Source organism: Tursiops truncatus, chromosome 5, assembly GCF_011762595.2.
Source record: "Tursiops truncatus isolate mTurTru1 chromosome 5, mTurTru1.mat.Y, whole genome shotgun sequence".
Lineage (NCBI taxonomy): Eukaryota > Metazoa > Chordata > Mammalia > Artiodactyla > Delphinidae > Tursiops > Tursiops truncatus.
In genome coordinates, this window is record NC_047038.1 from 35,803,425 (window position 1) to 35,823,685 (window position 20,261).

The window sequence follows — 20,261 nt, forward strand, 5'->3', positions numbered from 1 at the left end:
ATATGTATATGTATCTACCATTTTTAATCCATTTATTCATTGATGAACATTTAAGGTGTTTCCATATCTTGGCTGTTGTAAATAATGTTGCTATGGACAGGGGGATGCTTACATCTTTTTGAATTAGTGTTTTCTTTGGAAAAATACCCAGAAGTAGAATTACTGGATCATATGGTAGTTCTAGTTTTAATTTTCAAGGAACCTCCATTCTGTTTTCCATAGTGGCTACATCAATATACATTCCCACTGACAGTGCATGAGGGTTCCTTTTTCTCCACATCCTTGCTAACATTTATTACTTGTGGTCTTTTTGACTATAGCCTTTCTAACAGGTGTGAGGTGTTATCTCATTGGGTTTTTTTTTTTTTTTTTTTTTTTTTTGCGGTCCGTGGGCCTCTCACTCTTGTGGCCTCTCCCGTTGAGGAGCACAGGCTCCGGACACGCAGGCTCAGCGGCCATGGCTCACGAGCCTAGCCGCTTCGCGGCATGTGGGATCTTCCCGGACCGGGGCACAAACCCATGTCCCCTACATTGGCAGGCGGACTCTCAACCACTGAACCACCAGGGAAGCCCCTCATTGGGGTTTTGATTTGCATTTCCCTGATGATTAGTGATGCTGAGCATCTTTTCGTGTACCTGTTTGCCATCTGTATGTCTTCTTTGGAAAAATGCCTATTCGGATCCTCTGCCCAATTTTTAATCGAATTGTTTGGGGTTTTTTTGCTATTGAGTTGTATGAGTTCATTGTATATTATGAACACTAACCACTTATCATATATATGGTATGCAAATATTTTCCATTTGGTAGGTCGCCTTTTCACTTTGTTGATGGTTTCCTTTGGTGTGCAGAAGCTTTTTAGTTTCATGTAGTCCACTCCCCACCACCTGCCCTTTTTTTTTTTACTTTTGCTGCCTTTGCTTTTGGTGTCAAATCCAAAAATTCATCACCAATATCAACACTTAATACCTATGTTTTCTTCCAAAAGTTTTATGATTTCAGTTCTTATCTTCAAGTCTTTAATCCATTTTGAGTTAATTTTTATGTATAGTGTAGATAGAGGTCCAGCTTCCTTCTTTTGCATGTGACTGTTCAATTTTCCAAATACCATTTATTGAAAAGATTGTCCTTTCCCCATTGTATATTCTTGGCTCCTTTGTCATAAATTAGTTGACCATATATCAGTTTATTTCTGGACTCCAGAATAACAAATGACCCAGTGATCTATGTGTCTGTTTTTATGCTAATACCATACTATTTGATTACAATAACTTTGTAATATAGTTTGAAATCAGCACACATGATACCTCCTTTGTTCTTCTTTCTGACCTTTATTTTTGAAGTATATTTTTTGTTGGGTATAGACTTCAAGTTCACAGGCCCTGTTTCCTTTAAGCCCTTTAAAGCTGTTCTTTCATTCTCTTTTGGCTTCCTTTATTTCCAATGACAAGCCAGCATAATTCTTATTGTTGTCCCTCTAAATGTAATTTGACTATATTTTCTGGATGATTTAAACTTTGTCTTTTCATCTTTGATTTCTACAGTTTAATTATAATGTGACTAGGCATACTGTTCCTTGTATTTATCCTGCTTAGGCTTCACTAGACTTTTTGGACCTGTGTATTGTCTTTCATCAATTTTGAAAAGTCATCTTCTCTTCAAATATTTATACTGCTCCATTCTCTCTCTCCTCTTCTTCTGGGACTTCAATTATACATATGTCACACCATTTCATATTGTTTCATAGGTTTTTTCTTTTTAAATTAATAGCATTTTAAAGCAATTTTTTTTAGATTTACCTAAAATATGAGTGGTAAGTACAGAGAGTTTCCATTTAACCCTTTACCCCCTCATACACACATACAGTCTCCCCTATCACTAACACCTTACATTAGTGTGGTATATTTGTTACAATTGATAAACCAATATTATACATTATTATTAAAGTCCATAAATTACATTAGCGTTCACTCTTTGTGTTCTGCGGGTTTTGACATATTTATAATGATATGCATCCACCATTACAGTATCATACAGAATAGTTTCAGTGCCCTAAAAATTTCCTGTGCTCTAGCTATTCATTCCTCCCTCCTCCTGGAATCCCCTGGCAATCACTGATTTTTTTTTTTTTTTTTTTACTGTCTTCATAGTTTTATAAACTTTAAGAAGTCCTCTTTATTCCTGGAGACTTTCCTCCCAGAGACATCCTTTTCTGCTTCCACCTATGTGGCTGTTTTCTAGGTCTGTGGAAGACTGTCATCCTAGAGCTTCCTTTCATTGCCCTCTTGGTTTGGATCTACTGTTTCCAAGATTAAAATCCTTCATCTTTCCTGGTTTCCTCCTGGTTTTGCTAGCATACATCCTCAAGTAAGTGCCAAAAAAAAAGGATACATGACAGCTAAACTTTCAGAGACCTCACATATATGAAAATGTTTTTATTCTGCTCTCACATTTGATTAGTTGGGTATATAATTCTAGATTAGAAATAATTTTTCATAGAATTTTGGAAGGGTTTATCTGCTGTCTTCTAGTATCTAGAGTTGCTGCTAAGAAATAGTATATAAATCTGTTTATGATTCATTTGGAAATGGCTTTTTTCAAGGTATCTGGAAGATTTTAGCATCTTCTCTATGTCTTTGCTTTTGCAACATTTCACAGTGATAAGTGTAGGTATGGATCTTTTTTCATGCTTTGTATTGAGCATTTAGTTGACCTTTTCAACCTGAACACTAAGAAAGTTGCATATTATTTCCTTGATAATTTCCCCCCTCCCCTCCTTTTTTTTTCTTTATTCTCTTTTCTGGTCAGATATTGGATGACCTGGATTGGTTTTTATCTCATATTTACCACCACTTTATGCTGCTTTCTGTTCTAGGAGATTTCTTTACTTCATTTTCAGTTTTTCATTTTTCCAGTTTTTCATTTCAGCAATCATATTTATTTTATCTCCAAGAACGCTTTTTTGTTCTCTAATTGTTCCTTTCATATGGTATTCTATTCTTATTTTATGTAAATTCTCAGATCTCTGAGAATATAATTTAAAATTTTTGTTTTATTTCATTCTGGTCCCTAAATTATCGGTTTCTTCTGAGGAAAGTTTTTCAGTTTGTTTTGCTTGACTTTTCCTTTTCTTGCTGCTGGGTTTTGTTTTATGTTAATGATCCTCAGTTGTCTGATACTTAAGAAGGAAGGTCTCAATAGCTTATGCAGATATACTATGCTGTTGTGATGGTAGGACCTGTTGTCAGGTCCCCCCTCTGAGACCATCTTCTGCCTGGGACAGGACAGGACAAAGCTTTATTGACTGATGGGCTTTAGTTTGTGGTGAATGGACATAGAGCTGACTATGAAGTTGTGGGCTTTTCACATGCCAGAATGAGTTGTTTTCACTCTGGAACTCCAACAATCACTCTTAAAGCTTTAGCTGTCCCTTAGGTAATCCATTCAATGACTAAAAGTATGATAAATGTTAGCAGTTTCTAAGCACAGGAATGGAGAGAGGAGTAGAGCTGCTGACTGATGCTGTTGTACCACGTACAAACCCTTGATTAATTTCCCTTTTTTAGGCCCCTTTTCTCACTCCTTCCTTTAGCTGTATACTATTTCTAAGCTCAGATTTTCCTCCAGTTTCTATTGTCAAATGGATTTCTTTTGTAGGTACCTCGCATATTTAAGGCTGCAGCTTTCTCTACCTGTTTCCATCCTTCAACCTGGTCCTATCTGCTTTCACCTCCCTGAAGTGTGTGACAACAACTATCTCTTCTCCCCTAATTCTCTTCATGGTGATATGTTTTTTCCTTTTTATATTTCTATACTTTTATTTCAGTTAAGCTTTATATGCCCTGTCTGCCATCTTGAACTAGCTTGGTTTTGTTCTTATGTCCTTTTCTTCCTTCACTTAATCAAAACTCTCATTCATTTAGTTTATCAGCTCTCAGGTTGGTGTTGGGCAAGACAGCAAAAAGATTAATTTCAAACAATGTGCTTATTTATGCTAATAAATATCTGGTTAGTAAAATTTCATGAAATATTACTAACTTTAGGAAAAAATATATGAGGCAGAGAAAAATTTTGTAGCATTGCTGGAAGAAAGATGTTCGGAAGAATAGAACCCAAGAAATCATCATAGGTCCCTTACAGTAATTTTCTGCCTGAAGCAGTCTCCTCTTCACTTACATCCAGGTATAATTTTTTATTTCAGCTGTTAAAATGGGAGCTGGGAAACTACAGCCCATAGACCAAATCCAGTCCCCTACTTGTTTTATAAAGTTCTATTGTGCTAAAATGGCAAAGTTGGGTATTTGTAACAGAGGCCATATGACTCACAATGCCGAAAATATTTACTGTCTGATCCTTTACTGAAAAAAAATTTTGATCCATCTCCTAGAAGATCATTCCTGTACTATACCCCCTTTATTTCCTTTTTCAGGAATTGAGCTGCAATTTCATGAGTAACCTTACAGCCCAAATTTCTCTATCACCTCAGATATAATCTGGGTGGACACCATAAAATCAAAGAATCTTTGTATCTTAAATCAACTGAATTCCATCTTATTTTACTCCCTCTTCCCAGTAACATAGTAACTAAACTTGTTCTGTATACAGCACTCTTATTTTTTAAATAGCAAACATTTGATATTGGTCTATTTGGATTTTTCCTTCCTTCTTGAATCAGGTTTGGTAATTTATGTCTTTCTAGGAGTTTGTTTATTTCATCTAAGTTGTCTAATTTTTTAGCTTGAAGTTGTTTATAATATTTCCTTAACATTCTTTTAATTTCTGTAGGGTCTATAGTGATGTTTCCTCTTTCATTTCTGATTTTGGTGGTTTGTGTCTTCTCTCACTTTTCTTGGTCACTCTAGCTAAAAATTTATCCATTTTGTTGACTTTCTCAAATAATCAATTTTTTGTTTCATTGATTTTCTTTAGTGTTTTACTATTTTCTATTTTATTATTTTCTACTCCAATCTTTTTAATTTCATACATCCTGCTTACTTTTGATTTGGCTTTCTTATCTTTTTCTAACTTTCTAAGATAGATGTTGTGATTGTCAATTTTAGATTATTTATTTCCTTCTAATATATTTTTAAACCTATAAATTTCCCTCTACACACATCGCATTCCTTTAACATTGATATATTCTGTTTTCATTTTTATTCACTTTAAGACATGTTGTAATCCCCTTGTGTTTACCTCTTTGATTCATGATTACCATTTACATGATATATATATTTTATCCTTTTATTTTTAGCCTGTTCATTTCACCTGAAGTGTGTTTCTTATAGACGCCATATCGTTGGATATTTTTTTAATCCACTATGACAATCTTTGCCTTTTGATTTTAGTCCATTCACATTTAACATAATTACTGATATGGTTAGACTTATGTCTACCATTGCATTATTTCTTATTTGTCATATCTTTTTATTTTTCTCTTCTTATTCTACTGCTTCTTTTGTTTTAACCAAGTATTTTTAGTGTATTATTTTAATTTCTCTGTTAATATTTTAGCTGTATTTTAGAGGCTTTAGTGTGAATGGTTTCTCTAGGAATTACCATAATCACCTTCAACTTTTTACAGCCTACTTCAGTTTAATATTGACATAATTTGGTATTATATAGCAGCTTTGAGCCAATATACCTCTATATACTATAAACTCAACAATATTTTGTTATTCTTATTGCTTTTAAAAATCTTAAGCTTTTTTAAAAAAAATTGAGATGAAATGAGAAAAACGTATACACAATCTTTTATACTTAGACATTTATTTATCATTTTCAGTGCCCTTTATTCTTTCTTATTGGTTCAAATTACCTTGTGTCATTTCCTTTCAACTTAAAGATTTTCTTTAGTATTTCTTCAGCAAAGATGAATTTTCTTTCTTTCTTTATTTATTTGTCTGAGAATGTCTTTATTTAAGCTTCATTTTGAAGGATGGTTTTACTGGGTATAGGATTCTTGATGGACAGTTTTTTTTTTTTTTTCTGTACTTCTGAAATGCCACTTTACTGCCTTCTGGCCTCCGTTTTTCCTGATGAAAATGTTGCTATTAATTGTATTATTGTCCCCATATGTAATAAGTCATTTCTCTTGCCACTCGCAAGATTTTTGCTTTGTCTTTGGCTGTCTCTGGTTTCATTAAATTTGGAAACTTGGACATTATATTTTCAAATATTTTCTCCCCCTTTATCTCTCTTCTCCTCCTGGGACTCCCCTTATGCATATGTTAATACTCTTGATGGTATTCCATTGCTATCTGAGGCTGTTTATGTTTTTCTTCATTCCTTTTTTCTTGTTGTTCTTCAGATTGATTAATCTCTATTGATCTATTTTCAAGTTTGTTGATATTTTCTTTCACAAGCTCAAATATGCTGTTGAGCCTCTCCAGTGAATTTTTCATTTCAGTTGTTGTATGTTTCAATTCTAGATTTTCTTTTATTAAAAAAATGGAAGTTAGCCTGCCTAAAGTTATGGAGCTGCATTAGATAATCTCTTATAATTTTTTAAATTCAATTTATTTAAACTAAAAACAAAAACAGTTCACCCATTTCTCCCATGCCCATTTTCATTTTAAAGTAAATTTTATCTCTTTATTGATATTCTCTATTAAATGGCACCTTTTTATCGTATTTTAATTGTTTATACATATTTATAACAGCTGTTTTGAACACTTTGTAAATCCAACACCTGGACTCACTCAATATCTCTTGATTGCTTTTTTCCTGAGTATATATCATACTTTCATGTTTCTTTGCACATCTAGTAAATTTGGTTGAAAATTAAACATTTTAATTACACATTATTGCAACTTTGAATTCAGTTTTACTTTTTAGGGTTTTTGTTGTTATTATTATTGTTGTTTTGGTAATTCACATGTACTTAAACTGTGGATTTTAACCTGCCCCATGGTTTGCAGCAGCCAATGGTTCTTATCAGGTTTTTGTTTGTTTATTTTTTTGTTGTTAGCCTACCTTCCTAGCGGTTTCCCTTTTGTCTGCATAGCTTAGTAGTCACCTAATGATTTTCGAGTGACATAGTGTTCAGGCCAATAAGTCTTCCACCCTCTGCCAGGTGATCTGTAGGTGGGTTGAAGAATGCATTTAAAGTTCCTGCTAGTACTCAGATCTCACATCATTTTTCTCTTTTTGCCATACTCCTTGAGTCTTCCCTGCATTTGCATACTTGCCCAACTAGCCATGGATATGTAGAGAACTTATTTCAACCATTCAATACCTCTTTCATATCCAATATCTCCCAGTCACATTTTTGGCTGGTCTGCCACTTGCCTCAACTTGGACTGCAACCTCAAACTAGCAAAACTGCATGTTTTCTCTGTCCATTCCCAAACCAGTCTGCCACTTTTAGCCAACAAGGTCATGGGTTTTCTGCCTCCACTCCATATCAAATCCACTCCACCTCCTCTGGCAGGAAAGCTGCTGGTTTTTACTTCCAACTCCATGCTGGTATAACTAGTTTTTCCCAGCTGAGCTGAAGTGGGGGAGAAGGGTGAGAAGAATGGTAGCAATCCCAAGCAGGAAGGCTTCAGACTTTCAGTGATCCTACCCAAAACTCTAGCATTTTTTTCAAGAATAACTGCTTCTCAATTTGATAACTGCCTTTGGTCAGTTTTCAAGGTCCTGAAATGGTTGCTTTTATTATTTTATACAGTTTTATATGTAGACTTTTTTATTGAAATAAACTGTCAACTTCTTCATGTTATCATTGTTGGAAATCCCATATCCAAGTTATTTTTATATCCCCTGATTTAGCAATTTTGATTGGGTATTTGTTATACAATCAAACACTTGTTTAGACCAACCTACATGTTTACAATTCTTTTTGTTCATTTTTCCTTCCTTTATAGTCCTATGTCCTTATTCCTAAAGCATATCTTCTAATAGTTTTTCTGCCAGTAAAAATGGAATATATTCTTAGATATATTTGCTTGACAATATCTTTCATTTGTCCTTTTCTTGAATGATAGTTTAACTTGCTGCAGAATTCAACATTGGATATTTTATCTCTGTACTTTGAAGGCCTTATTTCATTATCTTCCAGCTTCTGTTGTTGCTGTTGAGAATTGAGAATCTGCTCTAATGTTTATTTCTTTATGACTAATCTATATTTTTCCCTCTAGATTCTTTAAGGCATTATTTTTGTTTTTGCTGATCTGTAGTTTCTCAACATTGTGTCTAAGTATCTATTTATTTTTATTTAATCCTGGTGAGAATTTATTTTACTTCCTGTGTCCAAATCAATACAGAATTGATTATGATTTTAATCAATTCTATAAATTTGTTAAGCCAATTTTCTTCTCAAATATTGTCTCTTTTTCACTCTTTCTATTCTGTTTCTGAAATTACTATTAGATATATTTTACATCTTTTCCAAAATCTAAATATCTCATATTTTCCATCTCATTTTTCTTGTTATGCTACATTCTAGGTAATTTCCTCATATCTACCAGTTTACCATATTTCTCTTTTCAGTTGTATCTAGCCTGCTGTTTAAGGTATCTAGTGATTTTTTAAATTTCAGTAATTATTTATGGTTTCTTTCTAAATGTTGTATTTGAGTCTTTTACAATGCTTCCAGGTATTTCTTTTCTTATGTCTTAAGTATTTTTTTAATTGTGTTGAGTTTCTTTGAAAATACATATTTTATATTGTCTATCTACTGGTTCTCTTAGCTGAAGTTTTTGGATATCTAAGCCCATTCTTTGTTGTATCTATCAACTTTTGTTCATGGGGATTACTTCTTATTTTGTAAGTTTTTATTATAAATTCAGATTCAGTGGGGTTTTGTCTTTGAGACTTTATGCAGTCTGGAATCAAGAGTGTCTATTAGGGATATTTTGAACTAGCATCTACCAAGTGCCCTAGGGATAAGTTCCATGCGAAGGTACACTTTATGCCAAATTCAGGGTTTGGGGGTTCCTAAACCATACAAATCATGTAAATTTGAGCCCCAAACATAAGTTAGTTGAGGCCTGTATGAATTCTCAGAAGTGATTTTGCCACCCAGAGACCAGCTAAGACAAACAATCTGCTTTGTCTTCTCCCTTTGTCAGTAGAATGATAATTTCTGGTTCATTCTTTTAGTAAGAGTTCAGTCCTTTAAGTATTCCAATTTTGTGGAGTGGTTACAGTCAGAGAGGAGGGGACAAGAATCTTATTTCTAACTTCCTGCCTTGAGTTTGTCAAAATTCTCCTCTTTTACCCTTGACAGATTGGTGCCACCAAAAAGGAGTCACAGCTAAAGAATACACTTAAGCTGTTTCAAGGACCTGAAAAAAACATTACAAATTATGATTCATAGTAAATGAAGGTAGCTATTTAATTTGCAGATGGCAGTTTGCAGTATCACCTTCTGTCCTTTATAGAAATCTATGAATTCCCTCTGTGAGTCGGGACTTTCCTTAGTACCTAGTTGACAGAAATAATATGTCTACTACCTTATCATTACTCATCCTGTCCACCTCTACTTCCTATACATAATCTAAGATACTTTTCATTCTCTCAAAGACCAGGTTTACTTTTTTCTCAGCCTTTGTCCCCTTTAATAATTTACACCCAAACATCAACTGAGTTATCCTTTCAATACAAATACTTAGTCTGCTGCCATTAAAAAATGTGGCACACTGTTTGTGACCACCTAGAGGGGTGGGATAGGGAGGGTAGGAGGGAGGGAGACGCAAGTGGGAAGAGATATGGGGACATATGTATATGTATAACCGATTCACTTTGTTATAAAGCAGAAACTAACACACCATTGTAAAGCAATTATACTCCAATAAAGATGTTAAAAAAAAATGTGGCACACTTCCACTATGATCTTCAATAAATTTGAGAACTCATCACAACAAATCATATTCCTGGTGAAAAATCTACTTTAAAATATAAAATGAAGTAAATCTCTTCATATTGCCATGACATTTAAAAAATGTCATATATTATGAGAAAGCTTAGCACTTTAAAGGATTCACATATAGTTTAAAACTATTTTTTAATAAAAATACTTTTTTTTAGATTGACAAGGACTTTGGAATATATGTTAAACAGACATTTCTTTAACCACACTAGCAAGCAACATTAGTGTACATTATGTATCATTATATAGGATTGGCTATTAATATATTCGATGAAATCAAATTCCTCTCACATGTATATATCTATGTCTAGGTAGATATATAGACATGCACTTTTTTATATTTCAGGAGCTATACTTTTTATGGTATGGTGTGTAACCTGGTCATTCTCAGGCCCTGAAGTTCTTCCTGGTGGAAGTTTATTTGGACTGTTAATTATCTTTTATGGTGCTGTTATTGGTGGGAAACTTTTGGAAAACATTAGAATACCTTCAGTGCCTCAACTTCCCCCTGTTCTTGGTAAGTGAATAATTAGCTCTCCTTTTTTTGTCATTGACCACATGTAAATTATGACTATATTCTAGTCAGAGTAGATATAATTTAGAACTATTTCAATGTAATATGATCTATATAGCTTTTTTATATGTGTACTTATTATATATGTGTAAATATAGCTTGTTTATAGAAGTATTTATTCTCTATACACACACAGATTTTTCCTGAAATATATTTTAAAATACTTTAAATATACTCAGTATATGATTCTTGGTGCTTTATCATTTAATAGGACATTTTTTACTTAACTTTACATATATTGTAGAAAAGGAAAAATTTGAAAAAAACTGAATTTTTCTGTAGATAACCTAATTCAAATACAATTACAAGGTTCAAATGTTATAGTGACTAGGGCACCAAAAGGTTTATAGTTTTGGGGTGAGCTGTTTGAGCATCTCCACTATGTATATTCATCAGTGCATCATCTCCCTAAACAATGGTACCCCCTATTTCTTCATCACCATTATTATAATTCTCCAGGTAGAGGAAAATTAGTGGAAGAACTTCTATCAGAGGTGTATTATATCTTCTAAGTATTCAATACATTCAAATATTTAGTTACTGTCAATAGAGGTAATCACTCTCGCTTATCTCTAACACCCTTTCTGTGTTCATAACACCCATTCAGCACCTGCCAAGTATTTACTGAATCTTTTCTCCTCCTCTCCAAAACTTCCACTTTTGTCCTAGCTCAGCCTCTTTGTTTCTAACCATTCCATGCACTATGGCAGAGCCTTCTATCTGGTCTCTCCTTCAGTTTTATGTCTATCTAATTTGCCAAGACCATCACATAGAAAATACAAGACTCGTTATCTCACTTCCTGCCTAAAACTTTCCCATGGTGCCTTACTCTGCCAAAACAGGGGAGGGTAGAGGGTAGGGGTAGCTTTCCATGATCTGGCCCCTCCAGCCCATTCCCCACTCCCATCCTAGTCCTTTATGTTCCAGCAATACGGCATTACTTGTTGCACCCCATTGCCATATATCATTTCTTATATCCATTCCTTCATTTATGCTGTTTCCTCTACTTGCATGTAACCTGCCCTTCACCAAAGTAGCGAGAGACATAGTGTGTTTTAAGAAGGGAAATTAAACATTTCTGTTTTCTCTCTTGGGAAAATGAACTGAATCAGACATGGTTTATTTTCTTTCTTCTAAGGGATGTTACTGGCTGGTTTTACCGTTAGGAATGTTCCATTCCTCAGTGATCACGTCTGTATTAGTAGCACAATGTCTTCAACTTTAAGAAACACTGCCCTTACCATTATTCTATTGCAAGCTGGGCTTGGACTCGATCCACAGGTAGATTTCCAATTATACCTTGAGTATAGTTATTTTCTATATTAGAGGCTGGTGGAAAAGAAAAAGAGGCAGAATTTTTCTTACAGCTGTTCCAGGTAGAGCAAAGCTAAGACAAAGAACAAAGATTTTGCAGAAACATTGACACCTTAATTTCTACTGCTGGATATATTACTGATATGAAGATAAATCTCTGTGATATAAGATCTCTATTGGAGATAATCTTTAATTATTTACATAGAGATAAATGTCCCGTATGCAACATTTGTATCATTTGAGAGTTGTGGCTCTTCTGTGGAGAACTGTTTATTTTTCTGTTAACAAAGGATAAGGTCATCCTGTAAAAGGTTATTGCTTTTGTTTTGTTTTCTCAGAATGATTAAGAATTTCAATAATATTATTGTTTCATGAATTTTTCCCACAGAACTTGTTCCTGATTATCTTTACATTTTTGTAAAAGCTAATCTTTTCAAATATTTCTTTAAATATTACTGTCTAGGGATCATAAATCTATTGGGGTTTTTAAAGATGGATATTCATGAATATACCAGCTATTCAGGATATAACAAATGTGGCAAATATATAAGACTGGTGGAAGTATCTTAAGAGCATAAATAATTATAGACAGTGATAATTTATTGTATTATCTGGTAGAAAATTTGAACCAATAAGAAAATTTAAAAGTTTTCCCTTTCAGTTAATTATGCAGTTTTTAAGTGATTTTCTCTTTTGGCATAATTATTACCGCTAATCAAACAGTTCATCCCTACAAGTTAACTGATGGAGATCCCTAAGATTCTACAGGATACTTTCATTATACTATTTACTAGGAAGATTAAGGGAGGTAGAAATAGTTACTTAATCACAGAGAAATGGGTCTTTTTTAATAATTAAAATACAAGTGTTTTATAAACTATGAAATAGTTTATAATCCAATATATGATGACATATAAAATGAGCTGCATTAGCATTTAAAGCCCAATGTGATATCTGGAATGTATTTCAATATTTGCTTAAAATAATTTTCTTATTGGCCAGTATAGGTTTGTCTAAATGTGACTATGTTTATATTTCAGGCTTTGAAGCATTTGAAAGGAGTTTGTTTAAGATTGTCTATGGGTCCATGCCTCATAGAGGCATGTTCAACTGCTGTTGTTTCCCACTTCCTTATGAATTTTCCCTGGCAATGGGGATTTCTATTAGGGTAACTTTTTCTCATTTTTCTCTATGAAAATATTCAGTTAAAATTCTTGGTTTTAAATTATTGAAATATTCAGAATATTGTATAGACAAGCTTATCATTAAAATTATTTTCACAATGGTAGAAAATCTTGGAAATCAGTTGGTCAGAAACAGAGCCATGTCCTATATCTACTATATCCCTAACAAATATTCATAGTCTCTAAATGCTTAATGCCAAGATAGTTCACGTTATCAGTTTATTTTTTCCTCCTATACTGTAATCTATCTCTATTTTTAACCTATCTAATGACTTCTTCCTTATATACCATATGTACATAGATATAAAATCTGTATCTATAGTATGTAATATATGTATTATATATGAAAGATATTTTGTATAGATATAGATATTATAACAAAAAACAGCAAACACTATTTTCCTAGATCCAATGTCCCAACTATTATTATCCACCATCCATTTCCCTTCATGTCCAAATTCCTCAGAATAATAGTCTATAATCATTATCTCTATATCCTGAGCTTCTTTTCATTTTTCAATCCATTTAACTTTTGCCTCCACTTATCCATTCCAGTGGATGCCATGTGCATTTCTAAAAGATAAGGGCATTCTCTAACTAAATTAACAACAATTTCTTATTATCCTTAGGTGATTTTTAAAAAAATTTTGATCTACTCAATATTTGGTGGAATCTTTGAATCAGTCAAAGGATTGTGTATCCATTTTTTGTCCAGGTCTTGAATATATCTTTTATCTATCCTCAGTTTTCTTTTATTATGTCCTTTTGTAACTCCCCCCTCCATATCTATTAAGTTTTTCTTTATACTTCTCATCTGCTTGCCTTTGCAGTACACACTGGAAAATTTTCTCTGCTCAGTTCTCTAGCTTATTAACTCACTCTACAGTTATGTCCCTATCACCTATTTATTTATTTAACTTTGGCAATTAATTGTTTATTTCTAAGGACAATAGTTAAATGTTATGAACAGATAGAGTATACTTTCATGATTCTGAGGATATTTAGTTATTCTGAAGTCATGTTCTTGTTGTTCTCTTTTTAATATATCTCTTTCCTTGGGTATAAATTATTCCATTTGATGAACATGGTGCCTCAATTCAAAGTGTTGGCTTTCCCCAAATATTTGGTGATACTTTAATGGGTACTCATTTTTTTAATTGAAACTTCCTATTAACCTGTGCTTTGTTTTATCTGTTTGCTATTGCCTTCTTGCAGGAAATAGGCCAGTCATGCTACCAAGCAAGTTTCCTTAGAAGCTGAGGCTGAGATTAAGATTTTTCTTTGGCCACGCCTCGTGGCTTGTGGGATCTTAGTTCCCCACCCAGAAATTGAACCTGGGCCACAGCAGTGAAAGTGCCAAGTCCTAACCACTGGACTCCCAGGGAATTCCCTAAGATTCTTATGCAAATGATTTATTAAGGGAGCTCTCAGTAGAAACCTCTGAGTGAAGAAAGACAGATAGGAGTGTGGGAAAAGTCAGTGGTTCCAAAACTTTGCTACCCATTAAAATCACCTGGGGAGTTTTTGAAAATCCCAGAAATTAGAGAAGTGATGTCAGCAAGATGGCAGAATAGGAAACTCCAGGCTCACTTTCCCACATGGAGACACTCTCATAACAATATGAGGACCAGATTACCTTTATGGTAACTCCAGAACCACTTTAGAGCTTATATATAGCATTCCATGCAAGCACAGTGCCAAGAAGAGGCACAATGGAGCAATTAGAACATTCCATTGCACTTACCCCCCATACCCCATGTCCCTCCTACAGAGCAAGGGCAATCAGGAGGAAACTCCAAACTTTTGAGTTCTCCCTCAGGAGGAAAAGAAAAAGCTGGAACATGCGTCTTATATTCTGGCTTTTAAAGAGGCTGCCCAAGGCACTGGTTTCTGTCTCATCTGACTTGGAACATTGACAGAAAAGAGAGTGGCACATTTTAAATGCCCGAGGTCCACTGAGAACAAAGGTGAGTCTTGTGCATTGCTTTACTCCAGAGATATTGATTGCAGTACTGCTGATAGATACCTGGGGTTACTCTGGAGTAGGAAAAAGCCAAAGTCCAGCTGGAGATAAATGCACCAAAGCCTGGAGAAGACACATTCCAGAAAGGTTTGAGAGACTCCCAGAATCGTTAGCTGGGATGATTGGTCTTTCCCTAGTGAAGAATTTCATAAAGACCAGGCGAGGTGGCTGTTTTTTCAAATATCCAATTTCCAACAAAAGATAACAAAGCATACAAAGAAACAAGGACTCAGGGCTCAATCAAAGGAACAAAATAAAATTCCAGAAACCAACCCTAAACAAATGGAAACGTATTACTCAACAAAGAATTCAAAATAACCATCATAAAGATGCTCAGTGAGCTCAAAGATGTTGCAGACATCTAAAAGAAACCAGGAAAATGATGCATGAACAAAGTGAGAATACCAACAAGGACATAAAAGCTATGAAAAAAAGAACCAAAAATAAATGCTGGAGCTGTAGAATATGATAACTTGAAAAATTGACTAGAGGGGATCAATAGGAGACTGGATTGGCTGAAAAAAAGAATCTGAACTTGAAGACAGGTTATTTGAAATTATAGAATCATTGGAGCAAAAAAAAGGCAAGGAAAGTGAAGAGATCCTAAGGGACTTGTGGGATGCCATTTAATGGGCCAACCTATGCATTATGGGAGTTTCAGAAAGAGAAGAGAGAAATAAATGGTCAGAAATCCTATTTGAAGAAATAATGGGCCAAAACCTCCAAATTTGAGGAAGGAAATGGACATACAAATTCAAGATGATCAAAAAACTCCCATTAAGATAAAACCAAAGAAACCTACACTGAAACACATTGTACTCAAGCTGTCAAAAGTCACAGAAAGTGAGAATCTTAAAAACAACAAGAGAAAAGCAAGAGCTCCCTGAAGATAATAGTTGGATTTTTCAGTGGAAACCTTGCAGGCCAGAAGGGAATGGGATGATACATCCAAAATGCTGAAAGGAAAAAAAATGGCCAACCAAGAATACTATATCTAGCAAACCACATGTAAAAACTTCATGACGTTGAATTTGACAATGATTTCTTGGATATGACACTAAAAGCATAGGCAACAAAAGCAAAACTAGGTGGGACTGCATAAAACTTAAAAACTTCTGCACAGCAAAGGAAACAACAAAGTGAAAAGGCAACACACAGAATGGGAGAAAATAATTGCAAACCATATATCTGAAAAGAGATCAATATTCAGAGTATGTAAAGAACTCCTACAACTCAACAAATTTTAAAAAATAACTAAATATTGGGCAAGGGATTTGAATAGACATTTCTATAAAGGACATATACAAATGGCCAAAAAGCATCTGAAAGTACTCAACATTTATAATCATTAGAAAAATGCAAATCAAAACCACAATGAGATAACACCTCATACCCATTAGGATGGTTACTATTTTTAAAAAGCTAGAAAATAACAAGTGTTGACACAGACGTGGAGAAATTGGAACATTCGTGCACTGCTTTTGGGAACATAAAATGGACAGCTGCTATGGAAAATAGTTTGGAGTTTCCTCAAAAAACTGAAAGTAAAATTACCATTTAATCCAATAATGCCGCTTCTGTGTATATATCCAAAACAACTGAAAGTAGGCTCTCAAAGAGATATTTGCACGCCCATGTTCATTGCAACATAATTCACAATAGCCAAGAGGTAGAGGCAGCCCAAATATCCATGGACAGATGAATGGATAAAGAAAATGTGGGATACACACACACACACACACACACACACACACACACACACACAGAGGAATATTATTCAGCTGTAAAAAAGAAGGAAATCCTGTCTCATTCTACAGCATGGATAAACCTTGAGGACATTATGTTGAGTGAAATAAGCCAGGACAAATACTGTATGATTCCACTGATATGTCTAGAGTAGTCAAAATCATGTTAACAGAAAGTAGAATGGTGGTTGTCAGGGGCTTGGGTGAGGGGGAAAAGGGTGTTGCTCAATGAGTATAGAGTTTCGGTTTTGCAAGATGAAAAAGTTCTAAGTATATGTTACACAACAATGTGAATATCATTTGCACTACTGAACTGTACACTTAAAAATAAAGTTAATTTTATATTATGTATTTTTTACAACAATTAAAAAACTTTACAATATCCCAGTATTCATGTCAAACTTCATTCTAGATCAGATCAGAATGTCTTGGAATGTGAATCCAGGCATCCATATTTTTTAAAGATCCCAAGTACATGGTAAGATCACTGTCAGTGATCCCTGCTTTCTGATATTTAAACTTCTGTTTAAATGTGGGCTGGACTTACTGACTTGCTTCCAATGGACAGAATACCGCAGAAGTGATAGGATATTTCTTCTAAGAAGATTAGGTCATAAGAAGACAATGACTTCTGTCTTCCTTGTTCTCTCTTGCACTCTCTTTAATTGCTTGTCTTGGGGGAAGACAGCTGCCATGTTGCGAGCAGCCTTGCAGAGAAGCCCTCATGGCAAGAGGCTGAACCTATCAACGGCCATGTGAGTAAACTTGAAAGCAGATCTTCTCCCATCCACCTCATGAGAGACCTTGGGTAGGAAGAGGCATACAGCTAAGCCATACCCAGACTCCTGACCCACAGAAGTTGTGAGATAATAAATGTGTGTTGTTTTAAGCTTCTAAGTTTGGGCATGATTTGTTAAGCAGCAACAGATAAATAGGTGGTTCCAATGTGCAGTAAAGTTCAGGAACCACTGAACTGGGCAAATATGTGTTTTCAGAGAATTCTAGGTTCTTCTTGAGTCCCTAGGGAAATCTTGATTATAAACTGCACCAGAGAGGTTGTACAGCCAGAGGCATAGAAGCTAAACTGTTAGACCCTCACATCAGTCAGTCATTGGCAGGAGCTGTCTGGAAGGGGGAAGTGGTGAACTTCCTTAGCATCCACAGGTAGGCTCTTGTTATCAGGGCAAGGCTCCCAGAAAGCTGCAGTTGTCAGTGGTTAGCAGGCAACAAGCAGCAGCTGGGGCACAGGTACACTGGCCCGGCAAATGGGTTCTGGTGGGGACCACGCGCATCACTACTGCAGCATTTAGAAGGTGAATGTGGAAGAGACAAGGCAACGTTCTGGATGGGATATACGAACAGAAGGTATTCTGAGCAGGAATTTCCCCATTCCTCAGGGGTGTCATCAACCACCCCAGAAATTTTCTCATTTGCCTTTGTGACTTAGGTGCCCACACTCATTTTTCCTTCTTTTGGGCAGATGTCTTCCTTACTGACTTGTTCAAGAGGTAGGAATGGTGTGGAGACTACATCTGACGGGCCATTCTTATGGTGGTACTCTAAGTAATTACCATTTGATTTCCTCAGAGGTGCCTCCTACTCCCAGGATCTGCCTTCTGGGCTTGGGACATTTTTAGGAGTACACCATATCTTCTGTAGCAATCTTATACGCTTTTTGGCTTATGATTTCCTTTCTCAATCCTAAACTGTCTGTCTCTAATCTTCCTGTATACACTTAGTTTCTTGTCCATTGAAGATTCCTCTTTTGTCTTCTAGCTAGGTTATGGATTTTCCTATTATTTTCTTTTCTTTTTTAAAAATAATATATATTTAATAAAATTAGGGTTGTATCATACATGCTGGGGTTTTTTGTTTGAATTTCAAAATTGTATTAAATATCACAATTCTAATAATTAAATATTAAAATGACAAAATTAAATAGGAAATAATTTTGAATCTTAAATAGTAGTCCACGTTTACTTAGAGGAGGATGAGGAGGTAGTTTGAATTTTTTTTTCACACCCCCCCACAGCTTTCCCCCCTTGCTGTCCATACGTTTGTTCTCTACATCTGTGTCTCAACTTCTGCCCTGCAAACCGGTTCATCTGTGCCATTTTTCTAGGTTCCACATACATACGTTAATATACAATATTTGGTTTTTTCTTTATGACTTACTTCATTCTGTTTGAGTCTCTAGATCCATCCATGTCTCAAAAATGATCCAATTTCATTCCTTTTTATAGCTGAGTAATATTTCATTGTATATATGTACCACATCTTCTTTATTCATTCATCTGTCGATGGGCATTTAGGTTGCTTCCATGACCTGGCTATTATAAATAGTGCTGCAATGAACAATGGGGTGCATGTGTCTTTTTGAATTATGGTTTTCTCTGGGTATATGCCCAGTAGTGGGATTGCTGGATCATATGGTAATTCAATTTTTAGCTTTTTAAGGAACCTCCATACTGTTCTCCATAGTGGCTGTATCAATTTACATTCTCACCAACAGTGCAAGAGGGTTCCCTTTTCTCCACACCCTCTCCAGCATTTGTTGTTTGTAGATTTTCTGATGATGCCTATTCTAACTGGTGTGAGGTGATACCTCATTGTAGTTTTGATTTGCATTTCTCTAATAATTAGTGATGTTGAGCAGCTTTTCATGTGCTTCTTGGCCATCTGTATGTCTTCTTTGGAGAAATGTCTATTTAAGTCTTCTGCCCATTTTTGGATTGGGTTGTTTGTTTCTTTAATATTGAGCTGCATGAGCTGTTTATATATTTTGGAGATTAATCCTTTGTCCGTTGATTTGTTTGCAAATATTTTCTCCCATTCTGAGGGTTGTCTTTTTTTTTTTAACATCTTTATTGGAGTATAATTGCTTTACAATGGCGTGTTAGTTTCTGCTTTATAACAAAGTGAATCAGTTATACATATACATATGTTCCCATACCTCTTCCCTCTTGCGTCTCACTCCCTCCCACCCCTGTAGGTGGTCACAAACCACCTAGCTGATCTCCATGTGCTATGTGGCTACTTCCCACTAGCTACCTATTTTACGTTTGGTAGTGCATATATGTTCATGCCACTCTCTCACTTTGTCACAGCTTACCCTTCCCCCTCCCCATATCCTCAAGTCCATGCTCTAGTAGGCCTGTGTCTTTATTCCTTCTTACCCCTAGGTTCTTCATGACCTTTTTTTTTTCTTAGATTCCATACATATGTGTTAGCATACGGTATTTGGTTTTCTCTTTCTGACTTACTTCACTCTGTATGACAGACTCTAGGTCCATCCACTCCACTACAAATAACTCAATTTCGTTTCTTTTTATGGCTGAGTAATATCCCATTGTATATATGTGCCACATCTTCTTTATCCATTCATCTGTTGATGGACAGTTAGGTTGCTTCCATATCCTGGCTGTTGTAAGTAGAGCTGCAGTGAACATTTTGGTACATGACTCTTTTTCAATTATGGTTTTCTCAGGGTATATGCCCAGTAGTGGGATTGCTGGGTCGTATGATAGTTCTATTTGTAGTTTTTTAAGGAAC

The 20,261-nt window shown here is 35.0% G+C and overlaps 1 protein-coding gene across 5 annotated transcripts in view; it reads left to right on the plus strand.

Annotated features, from left to right (window-relative positions):
- SLC9B1 (solute carrier family 9 member B1) overlaps positions 1-20,261 on the plus strand; it is a 63,953-nt gene that overhangs the window by 25,626 nt on the left and 18,066 nt on the right. For 4 of the 5 annotated variants that reach the window (XM_019928523.3, XM_033856825.2, XM_033856826.2 and 1 more), the window contains exons 4-6: positions 10,216-10,386; positions 11,582-11,724; positions 12,798-12,925. In XM_019928523.3, coding sequence (XP_019784082.2) covers positions 10,216-10,386; positions 11,582-11,724; positions 12,798-12,925 — 442 coding nt within the window. Of the gene's footprint in view, positions 1-10,215; positions 10,387-11,581; positions 11,725-12,797; positions 12,926-17,393; positions 17,465-20,261 lie in introns of all 5 variants that reach the window. The other variant, XM_033856824.2, reaches the window with a different exon arrangement.